This window comes from Cygnus olor, chromosome 1 (assembly GCF_009769625.2).
Source record: "Cygnus olor isolate bCygOlo1 chromosome 1, bCygOlo1.pri.v2, whole genome shotgun sequence".
NCBI lineage: Eukaryota > Metazoa > Chordata > Aves > Anseriformes > Anatidae > Cygnus > Cygnus olor.
The window spans coordinates 188,001,867-188,020,630 of NC_049169.1; the positions used below are offsets into that span (position 1 = coordinate 188,001,867).

The 18,764-nt window shown below is 44.6% G+C and overlaps 1 protein-coding gene across 9 annotated transcripts; it reads left to right on the forward strand.

Moving 5' to 3' along the window:
• The first annotated feature begins 820 nt into the window (after positions 1-820).
• GPR12 (G protein-coupled receptor 12) lies at positions 821-17,968 on the forward strand. Of its 9 annotated transcripts, none has more exons than XR_005816025.1 (4): positions 821-974; positions 13,757-13,868; positions 15,098-15,255; positions 17,466-17,968. XR_005816025.1 is itself a non-coding variant. In XM_040543927.1 (2 exons), exon 2 carries the CDS (start codon positions 1,569-1,571, stop codon positions 2,571-2,573), a length of 1,005 nt encoding a protein of 334 aa, XP_040399861.1. In that variant the 5' UTR covers positions 821-1,057; positions 1,554-1,568; the 3' UTR covers positions 2,574-3,002. The 9 variants fall into 9 exon arrangements, 4 of the variants coding, with proteins under 4 accessions (XP_040399861.1, XP_040399862.1, XP_040399860.1 ...); XR_005816026.1 differs by lacking the exon at positions 17,466-17,968 and adding an exon at positions 15,738-16,852; XR_005816024.1 differs by lacking the exon at positions 17,466-17,968 and adding an exon at positions 13,574-13,674 and having other exon boundaries at positions 15,098-15,725.
• The last annotated feature ends 796 nt before the right edge of the window (positions 17,969-18,764 follow it).

Consider the following 18,764-nt stretch of genomic DNA (forward strand, 5'->3'; position numbering starts at 1 on the left):
GCTTTCCAACGTGCTGTAGGTATATGCCAGTGCAAATGAGGACAAAGCATGTTTTCTTAAAAGTGCTCAAGCTCTTCTAGAGATGTTTCAGCCTCCCAGCTTACCCCGCTATTTTGGCATGACCCGGAGGAGATGTCTCTCTCCATTGGCAATATAGGGGCCACTGGGAAGCCATCTTCTGTAGGCAAACATCTGCGTGTGGTGTCTCCAACTGGGTGGCGTGGTTCCTCATCCCTGTGGCCTCAGGGGAATTGCAATTTCCTGCTCAACAAAAACCCTTAACAGTGCTGACCTGTACTATTAAATATGTGACAGCCGCATGTCCCTAATGTCCTAGGAGGGTGACAGCCGGCTTCCCTGACCTCCCGTCGGCTCTCTGAGGGGTGCTACCTGCTCCAGCCCAGATGCTTTGCACAGTCCCTATATATTTTATACAATATTTTCATTTTCATACTGTTACAACACACAGGACCACAAAACTTCAGGGAGGTGGAGGTGTCACCGTCCCTGGGGGTGTTCAAGGAAAGGCTGGACGTGGTGCTTGGGGACATGGTTTAGTGGGTGACGTTGGTGGTAGGGGGATGCTTGGACCAGATGATCTTGGAGGGCTTTCCCAACCCTACTGATTCTGTAATTACACGAACGGGCGGACGCCGCTGAGGGGGCGGTGGGGGCGCGGCGCCCCCTCAGCACCGCCCGCCCCCCTCCCATCCCCACACAGGCGCGCGCGCGCACGCCGCGGGAAGCACCTGCGCAGGCGCGCGCGCACGAGGCGAGCTCCCCCCTCCCCTCCGAAAACCGTTGCGCGCTCGCGCAAGGCTTTGGGGGCGGTGGGGGGGGGGGGCGCGCGCGCGCGCACCTGCGCCCTCCCTCGGCCCCCTGCGCCTGAGCCGTGTGAGCGCGGCCGGGCGCCGCTGGCGACCCTCGTCTTCTCCTCCTCCTCCTCCTCCTCCTCCTCCTCCGGGAAAACGCAGGTGACCGGCGCCGGGCTGTGTGGGGAGGGGGGGCCGTGGTGGTGTCAGAGCCGTGCCCCTTCGGTACCTGCGCGGAGTTTTTTGTGAGTTTTGTGAGGATAAATACCAACACCCCCCCCCCCCCTTCATCCCCGGGCGAGGTTCTCCTCACAGGGGGTCGGTGAAGGAGCTTCCCCACCCCCGGGGTCGGGCATGCTGAATAACGGGTTTACACCCTCTGGCTGCAGCGTTTGGGGTTTGATTGTGTGTGTTTTTTTTTTTTTCCTTAAATCTGTGTGTTGTTTTTTTTAAAACCCTTTTATGGGCTCTCAGCGCGCTGTCCTGTGCCTGTTTCCCTCTGCAGGTGAAGGGAATTACCCTGAGGATCCCTCAGGGTGTCGGTCCCTTGGCAGATAATCTCGGGCAGTTTTCAGTGTTTTCTCCCTCTTTTCTCATTTATTTTTAATTGTCACATTTATGTAACAAGTGCCTGCCCGCACATTAGGTTGGTGTCGCCGTCTCTTGGGCGTTGCATGCTCTTGGGGTGCTGTCTCCAGTGCTGTGTGTCTGAACATTAAAAAAAATGTCTTTCCGTTGAAGAAGACAGGGGTTAAAATGAATGAAGATCTGAAGGTTAATTTGAGCTGGCTGCCTCAGGACCATGTAGAAGCCAGCTCTACCGAGAATGCCTCAGCTGCAGGCTCCTCCCTGGTTCCTGTCGTAGACCCAGAGCCAGAGCTCTTGGTAAACCCCTGGGACATTGTCTTGTGCACTTCAGGGACCCTCATCTCCTGCGAAAATGCCATTGTGGTCCTTATCATTTTCCATAACCCCAGTCTCCGCGCCCCCATGTTCCTCCTGATAGGCAGCCTGGCGCTCGCAGATCTCTTAGCGGGAATTGGACTGATCATCAATTTCGTTTTTGCATACCTGCTGCAATCAGAAGCTACGAAACTGGTTACGATTGGACTGATTGTTGCCTCTTTCTCAGCATCTGTCGGCAGCTTGCTGGCTATTACTGTTGATCGTTACCTCTCCCTGTATTACGCTTTGACTTACAATTCAGAGAGGACTGTCACTTTTACCTATGTCATGCTTATATTGCTCTGGGGAGCATCTATCTGTATTGGACTGCTGCCTGTAATGGGCTGGAACTGCCTCAGAGATGAATCCACCTGCAGTGTTATCAGACCGCTCACTAAAAATAACGCAGCTGTCCTTTCGGTCTCTTTCTTGCTTATGTTTGCCCTCATGCTGCAGCTCTACATTCAGATCTGTAAAATCGTGATGCGCCATGCCCATCAGATTGCCTTGCAACACCATTTCCTGGCCACTTCCCACTATGTGACCACCCGAAAAGGAGTGTCTACTTTGGCCATTATTTTGGGGACTTTTGCTGCTTGCTGGATGCCTTTTACACTCTATTCTCTAATAGCAGATTACACCTATCCTTCTATATACACCTATGCCACCCTCCTGCCAGCTACCTACAATTCCATCATCAATCCTGTAATATATGCTTTTAGAAACCAGGAGATCCAGAAAGCACTTTGGCTCATCTGTTGTGGCTGTATTCCTTCCAACCTGTCCCAGAGAGCAAGATCGCCCAGTGATGTCTGACTGGCAGCTAGGAGCACGCTGCTTAACGCGTTACTTTCCAGACATTCTTGCGACACCGTCTTTGGTTTAGATGCATTCATTAAAGGGTGTGTGATGGGTTCGTATAAAAACCACAGAATGTGCTGACCTCTTTGTAAACAGCAAACCCCAGAGACCAAAATGAATCAAGCGGTTTAAGAGAGATTTCCAAAATCAAAATAATCAGTGTTCTTACAGATTTATAATGTTGCTCAGGGTCTTTTGTTATGAATATATAACCCAGACTTTGCCACGTTTGCCATAATTTTACATTAAGTTTGCTAATTAAAAATAGATCAAAACAGCATACCTCATCTGAAATTGTTTATGTGATTGAGTTCAGCCATACTGCATGTTACAGTCCGTTGTCAGGGTATTTTTTCCCCTCATTTTTTCTTACTAAAGCAGGAGGAAAAAAAAAAAAAAAAAGAAAACACGTGTCCTGTTACCACAAACCCAAATGTATATCATCAGAAATCAGAATACTCTTCAAAATAATGGCCAATTGTACTGGTTTATATGGTATGTATTATAATAATCTCAGTGCAGCAGATTTGCTCTAAGTGAGGAAGTACTTGTATGGCTTTTATTTTATATCTCAGCATGAATTAGCTTGATCGTTATTTTTAAAGAGTTACCTGACCTCTACTGAGTTCTGGCTGGATGTTGAAACAGAAGATATGCTTTGTCTTCCAATTCAAAAGCCAGGTGTCTGTTTCCACTTAGATATGGGGCATCAGAGCTCATTATATTATTAATTTTAAAAGAATTCAGTGGGGAGTTTCAAAATTGATGAAACAATATGGCCTCTTTCGGCTGTGCATTTGTAATAGAGGCAACACTTCCAAGTTTCTCGGACAAGTTTGCCTTTTAATAAGGAAACGTCAAATAAAATAACCTACAAATTACTTGCAACATGTATTTAGTTCATTTCTGCATGAAATGGTTCCCCCTAAGTTTGTTATCAAGTCAAAACTGTTAGCACTTACTACACTTGGTTTTGCTCTTCTGCTATAATTTAAAATACAGAAGTTTATAAATTCTCAGAGCATATCTGGTCCGTAATTGTATGCAACCAGAACTGCAACATGAAACGACGTTTTCTCCTTCTGTGGCAGTTTCATCCATTACAGACTGTGATTCTGCGCACTGTATGCATGTCAGTTCACTTCGTTATAGGACGATAGTTCTGGTCTAAAAAGCTTCCTCTCATGGTTAAATTTAAAACTGCTTCTAACCTTTTACTGAAGCCACATTAGAATGCAATAGGAATAAAATGTTGTTTTCTAATTCGAAGACGTGATTGTCAGAGAGGAAACCTTCCTGGGCAATTTCTTCATGAAATTTAAGGCGTACGCTACTGTCAGTGCATGGGAGCCCATGGCACCACTTCCACTGGCGTTCCACATGGGAGCTCGCTGTGGCCATGCCCTGGCGTCAGTAGGAGGTTACACTCCCTTGAATGTCGAAGTCAGTATACTGTGTTGTTGCTTCAGTATCTTCCGTTACAGTTTTTAAAAAAAAAAAAAAATCTCAAGTGTAAAAATAGCAATATTTACAGTTCAATGAAAAAAAAAAATATGCCTGTATAGTATAGATTGTAGAGACAACTGTGTTGCTGGTCTGGATTTTTCCAAATGGAATCTGTCCTTTTCACATGGATGTTTGGGTGACTGTAGCTTTTTGTGGCAAAGTTTCTGTGATGTTAGGATCATATGCTATACACAAAGCTGAATCTCAAATGTGAATGAATTGTCTGTAAACGAGGCTCTGTAGAGGTTTTATGAGCAATAACTAATTTAAGTTGCAATGCTGGGTTCAAAGTCCATTATCTACTTGATTCAACCTTCATGATATTTGGCTCTTACTTTGTAATCTGATTAGTTCAATAATTGCATGGCATGGTCTAGTAGAGCTGTGAGCGTGCAGCTCCCTTGGCTTCGCTGCAATTTACAGATGCTCAGCACAGTTAGACTGTGGCCCCTACTCCGCGTAGGATATTGGTGTTCTTTATCTCCTTCCGAATGCTAATGAAACTCTAGTCGTTGCCAAGTCCCTATTTTGTTACGGATTTTTGTATAAGAAATAATCACTTCATAAATATCCATGCTCTGTATGCGTGCAGTTTTGCAAGTATGCAAAGTACTGGGAATAAATGGCAGCAAAAGTCATGAACTGAATAATGTAGAGTGGCACTTTTTAAAATAACAAATGAGGTGTGTTGAAGTCGTACAAAGTCTAGCCCCCTCTTTTTGTTTTTTCTTATTCTTTTTGCAATTGTTCACCTGTATCAAATTGCTGAGCAGTGTTATGAGGATGAGCAGCTACAACTGTGACCATAATTCAGTCCCGAGGGCAACCGTTCTGCTGCTTACGCAGACCTGTTCTCATCTCGGATCACCTCGCAGGCACTAGTGTTCTTCTCTCTTCTACCTGGGGGGTAGGCAAGGCAGAAAAAGCACGGAGGGAATAACGTCGTCCCCTCTTTTGTGCTGGTTCACCCAATGTCCTTGTCACCTTCCTCATTCCACAGGCTGCCCAAGTCCGCAGAGGCTCTCTAGAGTGCCGGGGCAGCCGACCTTATCCGTGTGCCAGAGCAGAGAGATTTGTAATTGGAAGCTCCTCTCCTGAGGAGCAGTCTGAGTCAAACAGAGGAGAGCAGGATTAATTATAGAAGTCACACACGACTGGCTCGTAGGGATGGGATTTGCCCTCATTTGATGAGTAGCGAGTGTTTTGCCTTTCGCCGCAAACAGGTGAGAAGCCTGGTTTTGCCTCCCGAGCTACTGCTGTGACCACTGAGGATGCTGGCTCTTCAGAAATGTTCTTAAATTGCAACTGTGCAGCATAGGTTGGAAAATCCTGGAGGTCAGTGACGTCGATTTGTCCACCGCTGCCAGACCAAGCTTTAGCATGGTTTGCAGTACTGGAGGGATGCTGGATAACGAGTGAGTTATTGGGAGGAGAGGCTGAGCTGTGGGTACAAAGCCACCTACCTCACTTCCACGAGAAGAAAAGCAGCTGCCTTTCAGGCGTTTCAGACTCTGCGGAGTTAAACATCTCACTGCTCTTACCTCAGAACACATAGGCCTCACCTCTTTATGGTGAGGTGCCAGTACCCATCCACAGTCCTTCTGAAACTGGCAGAAATCTGGGCAGCATGCAGGAATCTGTCATTTTATGGCCCCACTGAACAGCACCTCTGCGTAAGGCCGTTGTTGAATTCACAATGCTGTGCGAAGTATCTTAATTATAGTGACAGAAGATTTTTTTAATGAATGAGTAACTCAGTTCAAAGATTTAAAGTTCATTTTAATTTATTGACATACCTGACCTTAAGTTAAATAACAGGCTTGTATCTTGATGGGCAAAATTTACTGTAGTCATTTTTTGTCACCCGTTCAACCTCAAAGCTTAGGGAAAGGTTTATTTTAGTTGTCTTTTTTTAACCGTTTCTCCTAACAGTAAGAATTTCAGCAATAAGGGAAAAATGTTTTTACTATAACAGCAATAAAATCCTCCGTGTTGCAGGTACTATAAACAGCTGAGTAAACTCAGAGCAATAGAAAGGAAGCAATATATTCTTTAGGCAAAAAAATAGTAATTTGCATAAGGACTTTAAGCAGAAGTCTTCCTTTGTTAAGCAGTTGCTACAGGACTGATGTGGGACGTTATTTCTGGTTGGCTTGTGTCACAGAGTTATTGGATAGGATTACTCAGCAATAACTGTTTACCTTAGGTTTTGAATCCTGAATTCATGCTGTTTGCTAGAGAGAGCAATGTACTGCAGTAGGGATTTTTACTCTTCTCAGCATTGGGCATTTAGTTCTACAGCGGTCTCTCGATAAATTAATTGCGTTTAGCATTTCTGGTTGTTACTTAATACTGAGAATACCCAAATCCGAGATGCCCATCAAGATGGATGTGATAACTGGTGCTAGCCCGTTCTGGAGCCAGCTTGGTTTTTAAAAGAACAAGGTTATGATACCATTGAAGAAACCCCCCCCACACCAATACCTGGGATATTTGGAAGCGAGCTGAAAAGCCTGCTGCAGTTGCTGTGTCTTCCTAGCACGGGTGCTCCGTGACACAAGCGATTGCATCCATCCTTTGCATTCCTTGGCCAGCCTCGAAATATCCTGGAGTCACTGAAGCCCCGCCATGGTCAGCAGTGAGCCTTGGCTAAGGCCAGCCGCTGTTTCATCCCCAAAGAGTTCCTGTTCTGTTGCCTCATTTTCTTAGGGGTCACGTAGCTTTTAAAAATAAGATAGCTGTGGATTCATTTCTCAAAAGCTCTGAGCAACCTGTTGGGATAAAACAGCATCACTGAAAATGAGGCCCCTGACACATAACTGCACACTCGGTCCTTTTAAATGCAGTGTTCTGTAACGTTCAGAATCTTTTTTTCAAAATGCTGGCCCTGACTTTGATGCAGAGAAAGTATGTATGGTCTGCTTCTCTATGTACAATAAAGAAAGAAATCTAGAGTTGGGCAGAGTGGTCGCTATTTAAGAAACGCCAGCTTTTCAGCCACCTCTGGGGTACTGAGTGGTTCTCTGTCCTTCAAACAGAAACTAACTCAGGCAAATGTCTTGAAAATCCCAAGTGCCCTCAAGTCAGTGTACAGGCTTCTGCAGCAAAAATCAGGGGACTACCGTGGTTCCAGTACAAAGCACTTTGACAGAACAGCTCTGTTGTGAGAGGGTACAGGGACAGGATATCTGCACACCAGCGCAGACAGATCGAGTCCTAGGTGTATAGGGATAGCACCAGAAATAGGTGAACAGCGTTTCCTTGAGTCATGCTGCTGCGAGAAGTCCGTATCAGGTGCACTCCCACTGAATACAGATCCTGCGTGGCAGGAATTGAAGAACATGTAAAAAAAAAAGTGCTGCTGGCCAGCTGTCGTGGAGGTGGTGTCAGTGGTGTACTTCTGGGGGCAGGATGGGGAGTTCAGCCGGACTTGTAAAAGGATTAATTAAGGTTAATGTTAAATATCTACATGCAGTTTTATCACATCTGTTTGGGAGAAGGTCTGAGAATCATCTTGATGTTTTACATGGCTGCCTTTTGGAGCAGAACACGTGGCTGCTCCAGTGTATACGTTAAATGCAGGAAGGAATCTGTCCTTTACGCGTTTACCAAAAGCAGCAAACAGCTACTTGCAGTCAGGACTCTTTGCAACTACAAAACATCTGTTTAATAATACGCAGGAAGCCACCTTAGGAAGAGAGTTTGATAACTTCAGTGATAAACTTTGAAAAGCAGAATTTTCAGATAACTTACTGCACACTGTAAATTAAGTCCTAATAGAGCGGGTCCTTGCATGTAGGAAGAAGCCCTGTAACTTGACTGATATTAGGCAGCAGGGTTACCCAAAACCATGTGAAATTTGGTGCTTAAAAATAAGAGGCTGCTGCAGATACGTGCGTCACTGTAATTGGGAAACACAGTTATAAATAATATTTGAATTTTCTGTGTTTTTTTTTAATTTTTTTGAATGCTGTTACATAAAACAGTGGTTTATCCTCTCTTTCAGTGCCACATTTAGTTTGGCTTAGTGGTAGTCCAGACGTGCAATGCAGTGACAGTAAGGCCTCTCAATCTCTGCCTATAAAGAGGACAAACAAAAGGAAGGGTCGTGCTTTATACGTACTAAGTTAAAAATAGTGCAGGGGAGATAACGGAGGCATGCTCATGTCCCCCTGTCGCTCAGTAAACGAATGATGGGATGCCCAGCAATCTTGAAAGGCTTCTTGAGACCAAGAATTTGCAGATCCTTTTAATGGGCACAGATCTGGGTGTACCTCAAGGATGTCTGCTTTCACGTTAAGTAGATAATGACAGATGAGGGGAAGCAAGTCTTTATGGCTTGGGGAGTCAGCCAAGAGCTTGGTGCTTGAGCTCGGATGGGAAGGATGCTTGAATGAAGGCATCCCCTGTGAGAGGGTTATTTTGAGCTGTGCATTTTGAGCCTTCTATGGCACACACGGAGCACCTGAACGATGCCCTGGAGCTGCCGCTGTTGTGGGGCACAGGGCAGCAGTCCCCGTGTCCTTGAGGCCGGCGCTGTGGTTGTTGGATGGCGTCCAGAGGACAGAAAGGAGGAAATGCAATCACAAGTGAGGTGTTCCTCCCTTGAAAACACAACCTCGTGTGTTTTATTTGGATTATTACAGTCTGTCATGGTTCCACTCGAAACCAGAGGATTTTTGTGGATAAATATTGAAAATATTAGAGCCAAGAGCTGGTTATCTCACAGTAAGTCATTATATATTCCTTTTTTTTTTTCTGAGGACCAGCTGGGCGCGTAACTTCACAGTCCCTGTTTCTTCAAAAACAATGTGCCTTTGCACTAAAAATGTCTGCGCTGAGGTTTAGTCACAAAATCATTGTGGGTCTTGCAAGCCAGACGAAAAGAAGGAACAGTTGCATATTTCACTGCTATACAGACCTCTTCTGGAAGCGTTCTGAATGTAGGTTAGATGAAACCGTATTACGATTAACTGGTGCCTCGCTGCTGTGATGCAGAGTAATTCCGTGCCATTGGAAGGATACAGGAAGAGTTTCCAGGGGAAGTTTTGCAAATGGGTTGAGAGTAAATCTCGTATTTTGAAAACAAAGGTCAATTAAACTTGCCATCCTAAATTCCTTGAATTGCCTTTTGAGGGAGTTTTCCTCACCTCCTCAGACCTTTTATTTTGCATTCTGCATATATAAAGGCAATTTTTACAAACCCTTGCTGACGAGCTGAGTATTTAACTGGACAAGACAGTATTAGGGGTTTCCCCCTAGGTTGAGGGGAGACTTTTCTGTGCCTGGAGTACTTAGGGACATTTGCTGCACATTTAAGGGCTTCATCAAATTGGTAGTGTAGTGTAATCCAACTGATGGCCACAGGGTTACATTTTTTTTTATTTATTTTTTCCCCAGCAGTAAGATGTCTGGCACAGTCTCTTTTGTTTCAGGAACCTACCTGTCATTCTCTCCCATAAGCATGGTGCTGCATTCTTAGGTAAAATCTTGTATGGGACGGTTTTAATAGATTTCTATTCAGGAGACCCTTTTAAAACAAACAAACAAATGAAAGCATTGAAGTAAACTCATAGCTCTGTGCAAGCTTCACAAATATATTTCTTAACTGAGAACATTTAGAGAATGTTTGTTAACCCCATAATTTTACAGTTTGTTGTAATTCTCTCAAATATATCAGCAGCACTTTATCTCATTGAACACCTTTGAGCATTTGCTTTACCCTGGAAATGTTCCTGATTCACTTTCAGGGGAAAAAAAAGGGACTGAACAGTTACCATTTTCTTTATAATGGTGAAAATTTTTTTTCCTCAAACCATTTGATCCCAAACATATGATGTCCTGTGATGTCTGAGCCCAGACCTGGTCCTGGTTTCTCAAGGAAAAGCCAAGTCAATGCTAACTGCACACGCTGAAGACTGTGCTACAAAGATCTACCTTAGAAAATGGAGGGGCCTTCCACTTTTAAGGAACAGACTCCAACAAACTAGGTTTGTGGTGGTGGTGGTGGTGTTTGTTTGTTAAATAACACCAGGCAGCACTTCTGTGCTGGGCGGGTGACGGAGCCCTGGCACAGGCTGCCCAGAGAGGCTGTGGGGTCTCCTCCTTGGGGATCTCCAAAAGCCGCCTGGACGTGGTCCTGGGCAGCCTGCTCTGGGTGTCCCTGCTTGGGCAGGGGTGGCACCAGGGGCCTCCAGGGGGCCCTGCCAGCCTCAGCCATCCTGTGTGGTTGTGTGTGAATTCTTGTGTCTTTAATTTGGACATGTCCCACTGCAGGTATGTTCTGTGTGCTCACATCTGGGACAGAATACAAGAGGGATATTTATCACTAACATGAGCCTGTAGAGCAGCTAGATGTTCCTACTTCCCCCTGTTTCCTGTTTTTTCTCCCTCTGTCTTTCACAGATGCTTTGGAAACAGCACAGATCACGAGTCTAACATGCCACACAGTCACATGGCACAGGTGCACATTTTGCACCGACTGATGCTAACCTGCGGGACGTTGCAGTAACTAAAAATTCTTACACATTTATTTTTAAAGGATACACCAAATACACATTTTTCACAGGGGCATTCCAGGAAAGGCACTACACAACCACAGAAGGGCTGAGGCTGGTAGGGCCCTCTGGAGGCCCCTGGTGCCACCCCTGCCCAAGCAGGGACACCCAGAGCAGGCTGCCCAGGACCACGTCCAGGCGGCTTCTGGAGATCCCCAAGGAGGAGACCCCACAGCCTCTCTGGGCAGCCTGTGCCAGGGCTCCGTCACCCGCCCAGCACAGAAGTGCTGCCTGGTGCTCAGAGGGAGCCTCCTGGGTGCCCGGCTGTGCCCATGGCCTCCTGTCCTGGCGCTGGGCACCGCTGAGCAGAGCCTGGCTCCGTCCTCTCTGCACCCTCCCTTCAGGGATTTAGGGACACGGATGAGATCCCCCTGAGCCTCCTCCAGGCTGAGCAGCCCCAGCTCTCCAAGCCTCTGCTGATAGGATCCATAAGAGCTGGAGCCAAGGTGTGGAGCTCTTAATGCATTGGTTACTTTTGGTCCTCACAGAAGTTTCCTCTTACTGCAGCATTTGCTAAGATGAAACCCACCAAAATAATAGGGAATTCAGCTCCCTCTGCTTTCACGGAAGGGGTATTTTGTAGTGTACAAATGAAAGCAGCATGAGCTGGCCCTCTGAAAACAGATACCCCTGTCCCTTTGTGTCCTGTGGAGCTCAGGGAGTTGTGTTCCATCCACGGGCTTTTGCTTTGCTGCTCGTTGGTTCCTCTCTGACAACGTCCTCCCTCCATACGCGAGCAATGCTCAGTCCACCTCGTGGTGCCTCTGCCCCAGGGGGCCCACAAGAAGAGCATGGGGTGAGGATTTCTAGCAGTGCTAATCACAGGCTGGTTTTGGAGGCAACCTCTGCTCTCAGCAGAGACCTTTCTGAAGACAAGATATAAATTAGCCTTCTTCAATGACATTTCAACCAAATTCCATCTCTTTTCTTTTGCGTTTGCCACTCTGGAAGCAGAGGCTGCCCTTACCTGTGAGGAGGGGAGTAGCTCGCTGTTGGGAATTAGCGTGCTCCAGCATGCAGATTGTTACCCAGCAGCTGTCCCGGAGCAGAGGGGCTGAATGTGTGTTAGTCTGCTCCTGAACTCAGGCTGCTCCCCCAAGTATAGGAGCGTACAGGAGCAAGATGTGCTTTTCCAGAATTTGGAAACAGCTTCAAAAATGCGGAATGGGTATTGCAGCTGAAGAGGCAGGTAAATGGGTTACGTATACAGCAAAATATTCGTGCAATCCCTAGGGCTACTTGCCTGTGCTCAAATGTGTTTTCCATTGGAGCTGATAGCAGCCCCATGCATATAGTGAGGAGGAGAATATGGGCTCTTCTAGGAGGTGGGCACCCTTCTTTTGTCATTATTTCTAGAAGTAGCCATGTCAGACATCTATCCAATTCCTATGCCTACATCTTCTTACTCCGAGGCTAAAATCTACAGTCACGTTGTACTTTGGTCTCAGCTTCATTGTCACAGCCAAAACCTACAAAAGTTGATTGTAAATGTGTTTACAAATAAAAAGAGATCTCGTAGAATAAAATGTTATAACTGTGCCTCTGGAAAAAAAAAAAAAAAAAAAAGCTTTAAAACTCAGTATTTAACTCCAGGCCATGAAATTTAGAATACCCTGGGCTGGTAGAAGCGCTCATAATTTTCTAGACATACTAACTAGACCCCTACTTTCTTTCTGTTGCCAAATGCAATTAAAAATAACCTCTGGTTTACCATGCTCATCCATGAATTTTTCAGAGAGAGCTGTTCCTAGGAAACGTTGAGCAATGCACGTGAACTCCTGATACTACTGACTGCAGTGTGGTTCCATATGGAATTCCGCAAGCTTTAGCAAAAGCAGCTGCACGGTGATAGGTTGCACTCCCCACATCCCATTAGGAGCCAAGCGGCTTTAAACCAGTAATTTGAATTCTGCATGTTGTGCTTTTTGTATGAGAACCAATTACTGGTTTCGTAAATAGGGGCCTGTGGTTATTTCTTATACCGTTTAGGTCTTTTCATTTAACTGTGGTTGAAGTTTGAACCATAGCTTGCCAGTATATCAAGTAATTTTAAAGGGAAGCGAAACATCTTTGCCTCAGTTTCCCTTAGGATTAAAGCTTTGGATTGCAACTACAGAGCTTCTTGTTGTATACAAGATAGTCATTTAATGCACTTTATTTAAAAAAGGCACAAATTATTTTGTTTATAAAATGTTACAATTGCACTATGCTGTAAGAATCGGTTAATAAACTGTACAGTTTTGTAGTCAACATTGTAAGTGTTTAGTCATAAATGATTGAAACAATTACATGTTTCAATTAAATGTTAATTTTATATGTGGTATATGTAACTATAAATAAATTTTCCTTTATAAGAAAAGAATGGTTGTCTATGTCATTGAATTTCACATTCTATTTCAAATAACAAAACAGTGTTCTTGCTAAAAAATATAAAAATTAAATATGTTCTAGAGCAAAAGATGGCAGTAGCTACTAACTAAACTTGGGGGATTAAATTCAGATGTGTAAATATCAGCTGAACTTCTGTAATTCCACTAACACCGCAGAAGGAAATACCAGGCTCTATGGTTTGCTACAAAAAGTCTGAAAGAATAGCTAACAGGAATTCTTGAATGTAGACTTGTAAATGAAAGCCAGAGTGTCCTTCTAAGTCTACCTTTTTTTATCCAAATTAACTTACTTCTGCTGCACTTCTTTTCTAGTCCGCTGCCATTTATTTTCATTGTATATGCTCAATTTTGGTGAAAAAAAATCAGCTGCCATGTGCAAGAGGATCTGCAGTGGATCTTGCTAAATGGATGTCAGTACTTAAATACTAAGTTTGATTAGTGATCATTAACTGGGAGAAGAGTAGAAAGAAATTACGTTAACTTGGATTCCTTCTTTTTTTAGTTAAATTTGGTCCTGATCTTCCTGTTAAGTAACTGCGAATCAGATACATGATCAGAGTTCTGTTTCCACTCTGACTCTTACAGACACGCCAAAAGAAAAGGGTGAACTGTCTCATTTTCCAAATTAAATTTATATATACAAGTGATCTGAATTATTTTCTTGAATACCTAACTTGTTTTCCAGGCACATGAATTGATGGAAAGAGCTACATCTCTAACTTTAAAGCTGACTAGTCCTTATCGTAGTCAATGAAAACATGGCTTCTGAACCTGCCTAGTGGTTGGCAGATAAGCAGGTAAGTGATGGAGTGAGGCTGCTTCCCTTGTACGAGGCAGGGCTGCAGTGCTGCAGCTCAGCGCTCTCCTCTGCCTCCACGTCTGGAGAAGACCCTGGTGATGTTCACTTCTACCAGACAAAGCTGTCCTCTCCACCTCACATCACACACGGGCACTAACTGCTTTCTCTAGAGAGGAGGAAATCAGTATGATGGAGTGGAGCAGGGGACAAACAGGGTCACACCCAAGTTGTCTTTCTGCAGTTAAAGTACAGCCGAAAATGCTACAACACGATGGTAATCAGAATGTATTTAACAAATGGTTTTAACTTAACGTGAACCGTAAGTACACGATAGAGACCCTTAGGATCTACCAGCCATTCGATCTGCTAAACTGGAAATTGAATAAAAATCAATGGGGAAAAAAAGGAGGAGGAGAAAGAAATGTTTTACCTAACAGAAAAGCCACAACATGTCATAAAGCATGTTACAATAGATATGAAAATCAATATACAGTAGAGTGGAGGTACCACACCCATTGACGTCAAATGTATTCCATAAGGGTAAAGGCTCAGTTCGTGAAAATTTTGTCCTGCTTTGCACATTTTCTCTCTCTTTGCTGACAGAGACAACAGGAAGAAGGAAAAGGCTGAGATTCAACATGCAAGTATCAAACAAATGCTCTGTAATAATGACTGTTTATTCAAACTCAGCACCCTTGTAAGAGAAGAGAAGCCATAATATTTCAATGAGGTTTAACATTAGGAGAGGTAATGCTGTAAAGATGAATTCTACTTCCAATTAAAGGAGCAGCTAAAATGTTGAATTGCTGGCAGGCATCTCAGAGATTCTTCCAAGATCCCCAATAAGGTATACAAAATAAATGTATTGTTCCTCTCAAAAAAAGATTGAAAGGACATCAAAAAGAGTGTGAGATTAGATGAGAGGTTAAGAAGGCTGTTAGAAACAAAATATGCAAAATGGAGACCTCTGACTAGTTAAATGGATAGCCATAATAAGGCAAATCCTAAAAGACTTTGAAGAGCAGCCTGCCAAAGCATAAAGAAACCTCTGATAAAAACTGTCGCAAGCAGGAAGCTTGCCCAGACAATCTGTGGATACAGTAAGAGCGGTCACGAAAAAGCTGTGGAGGAAAGTAAAATGAATTATTTGCACTGTTGTTTTGTGATTTTGTTTTGTTTTGTTTTAAAAGGATTTAGGAATCCACATACTGGATACTTCCTTTGCAGAGGGAAGAGGCTGAGGAGTCGTCTGCTGGGGTGGCACGAAAATGGTTGTGCCATTGCTGAGGCCTGACTCGAGGTTTAGCTAAATGAATGGCATGTGAGAAGAAAAACTGGCTGAGACACAAGAAGTTGCTCAACGTGATGGATAAAGGTGTAGGAAGGTTAGGTAACATGACAAAGGAGGGCTGGATTTCCCGTGTTGTTAGGGGAAGTTCCACAGGAAGCAGCCAGACTTTGCAGGTGATTCAAGGGCAGTGCTGGGGACTTTTTGGTACTGGAGCCTCACAGCACAGCACTACCTCAGTGACCACCTCAGTAATAGTACTGTAGAAGGCCAAGATTACCTAGGTAACAATACCAAAATAATAATTGGCATATAGATGTATCAAAACAGGATCCAATGGGAAAAAGGTAATTAGGGTCAGGCTGTCTGGGAGGAAGCTGGGGTGGAGAATGGGGTGGGACAAAGGAGTGGTGGAAAAGATGGCGAAGCAGGAAAATGGACAAAAAAAAATTCACGTCACATCACCAGGGCTGTCTGAGGGTCTCTTTGGGCAGCCCTGTGCTTTGTCAGAATCTTAAAGCAGGACAACAAACCCAACTTGTTCTGACCACAACACGTGCGTTTAACTTGTCTGTGCAGTCAGGAGGGCCAGGAACGAGCTGGGTCTTTGCCCTTGCTGGCAGGAGAGCAGCAGGGATGGATGGATCCGTTTTGGCATCAGAGTGTTGGTGCCTCTTCCAAATCTGACAGCACTGGCATCATCCTAGCGGCTTCCTAGCAGTCTCAAATGGAAATATCATTAGGAGGGCAAAGTGGCTGACCAAATCAATAAATCAAATAGCATAAAGCTGCCAAATCTTAATGGTGCTCAGCCAGACCTGTAAAGGGATCCCTATTAAAATGGTGGAAGTATTAATGGTATTACAGAACTGGTGGATATCCTGGCTGCATTTTTACAGATAACGTCCTCCTCCTCACAAAGTGATCCAGCAGCATCACAGGCTAAGGACACAGAGTGTTATTAAGAGGGTTTTGGATTAACCAGGAACTGAAGGCATTGGCAATGCTTAGACCACCCAGTAGCCGCGACTTTGTGCCCCCTTTCCAAATGGATAGCATTTTGTGCACTCCGGTTGGATAGCAGATACTTTTGTCAGCTGTGTCTGCAATTAAGCAGAGGGAAACAGATGAACTTTTAGTAATGGATATGCAACAGAAAACTTCTGTGGCCAATAGTAAACAGCATATTTACAGGGATAAAATAATTGGAAGCTATTTATCAGGCACACCAAATAATTGCCCTGCTGTAGTGAGCAAAATAAAGTTTCATTGGGTTCGCTAGGGGAGATGAAAGACTACAGCCCACTGTTACCCTTTGGGTCAAGGAGACTCAGCTGCAGCATTGCAGATGCCTGTACCTCTTCTTACATTCTTCTCTGAAGTGCCTGTAGGTCACGTCGGAGATGAGTTGCTGGGTTAGGTGGACATTTGGACTAAGTAGAGCGTATCTTCCCTTGTTACTGAACTGTCAGTTATCTTACTAAATTATCTTACTGAATTGTTATGAATGGCAGGAGACCAGAGAGTATCTACAACCTCACCACTGTCGCATAGCCAGAATCCTTGATGTCTATTCAAAGTGCAGGGCCCATGCAGTTAATGGGTATTTTACCCTCATCACTGAAAATTGCATAGAAATAGCATTGATCTGGTATAAATGACAAAGACAATTCCATTTGCAGATACTCAGGCTTTCAAATAACCTCCAAATCGTATATACCTTTTAAAGGTATTTTGAAAGGATCCAGGATTATATTATATAGATCTAAGTTTCTTTCTAGAATTGCTTTTAAAGACAGCAGCCCTCGCCCCGCCCCTTGTTTTTTATTGAAAATATGGTCCTTGTAAATGCTTCCTGGATTTGTTACTTTTTGCATTCCTCTGACCTGGGATGTGAGTTGAGCAAACCTAGTGCTGTATAGCATGTAACAACCAACACTTGGTTATTACACACAGGTCGGCTCTGACCTGAGCATCTTCAGCTTCCTAATTTTACTGGGCTTTTATTCTTTCATGCCTGCCAAAGTGTTTCATTCCTTTATTTTGTGCTAATTGTAAAGATTGCCTTTCAACTCAGGGGATCATCCTTTATCTGACAACAAAAGCGATTTTACTGTACCAGGACACTGACTTTCACATCAGAGGCATGGTAGAACTGGTTTCATCTGTATTTTTTTATCATGATGTAAGAGGTCTAAATGATGCTTGTCAGAGAGCCCAAATAAGTATGTTTTTAAGACGCAGTAAGTTTGCCATCATCATCATTTTGAGCTGTCAAGCTCAAAAGCGTCCTCTTATGATTTCCAGGACAAGGATCATCACACTCCTAATCATTCAGCTTACAGCAGGGGGGATGCAGAAAGATGCAGAGGATGTGGCAAGTTAGGGTAGGAGAGCCCTTCCTGCTCTCCTGCCTGCTCTCCCTGGACTCTCTGCTCTTGAGAGGGGAGCAAGAGCAAGCTCCCACCTCGCTCCCACTGACCAAGAAGCAGGAAAGGCTGCTGGAGAGGAGGAACAGGTCTGCACACCCTTCAGGCCCACCGCTGCCTCCGTTTCTCTGCAGATGCAGTTGAGTTCACTGCTTGGCAAGGTAGCATGTGCTACGCCGCGCCAGGGCCACGCAGCAGCAGCTCATCTCTCCCTTGATGCTTTGGCTGCTTCCGCAGCCTGGTTTCTTGCTGAAATGGACTCCAGGATTTATTGTCAGTGCTGGCTTCCCAATCCCTTCAGCCAGCTTTCAGTGAGAAGTAATAAAGCAGATGTTTTTTGTTGTGGTGGTTGATGATTGTTTTTTAGTTTTAATTAAGCAACGTATTTTCAGCCTCTGGGGTGCTGAGGCTGGTTTTGTGGTTTGTTTTTTTTTTTCCTTTTAGGAAGAAGTCACAGAAAAATGTCATGACTCCTTAGTGCTCAGTTCGTTTCATTCATCAGGCTCTTTCCAGCCACTGTAAGTCTGCCTTCAGTCCATCCACAGCTTTACCAAAATACAGTCACCCTTGCCAACAGCTGCTCCTGGCTAAGGCCACCACATTTTTCACAGGATAGCTTGGGCTGGCCCAGCACCCCTCCGTGCATTCGCTGAATTCGGTCTTTTCTGCTAGCAGATGAGGAGCCCAGAGAGTGGTCCCAGGGTGCTGATTACTGCTGGAACAGGTCCTGGGCAGAGGGGCTGATCTTTGCCGTGTGATATCAACTAGTGAGCAGGTGCAGGAATAGCCGCTGGCCTGTCTGGGATATATTCACTGCTCGAGCTCCTGTGGTGCATCTCCTAGAGGGAAAAGCCACCCGGGTAGATGGGCATGTGGCCTAAAGCTGGCTTGTCCCATGGACACAGCAGAGCCGCAGCAGCTGTTTGATCTCCAGCTCATGTCAACTCAGTGTTTTCTTTGCATTTTACACTTAATTTCTCTTACCAGGGAATGCTGTATTCCTCTCCAGAGATGAGACAAAGCATTCATCAGAGCACAGTAGTTTCCCCTATTCTGTTTAGCATTTTTCTGCTTGTGCTTGATTCTATTATTCTGTTTTAATGAGCACTCATTACTGTACACATCTGTCTCCAGAGATCTAAGCAGCGGAATCTCCATCTTTTCCGCTGCTGTACAA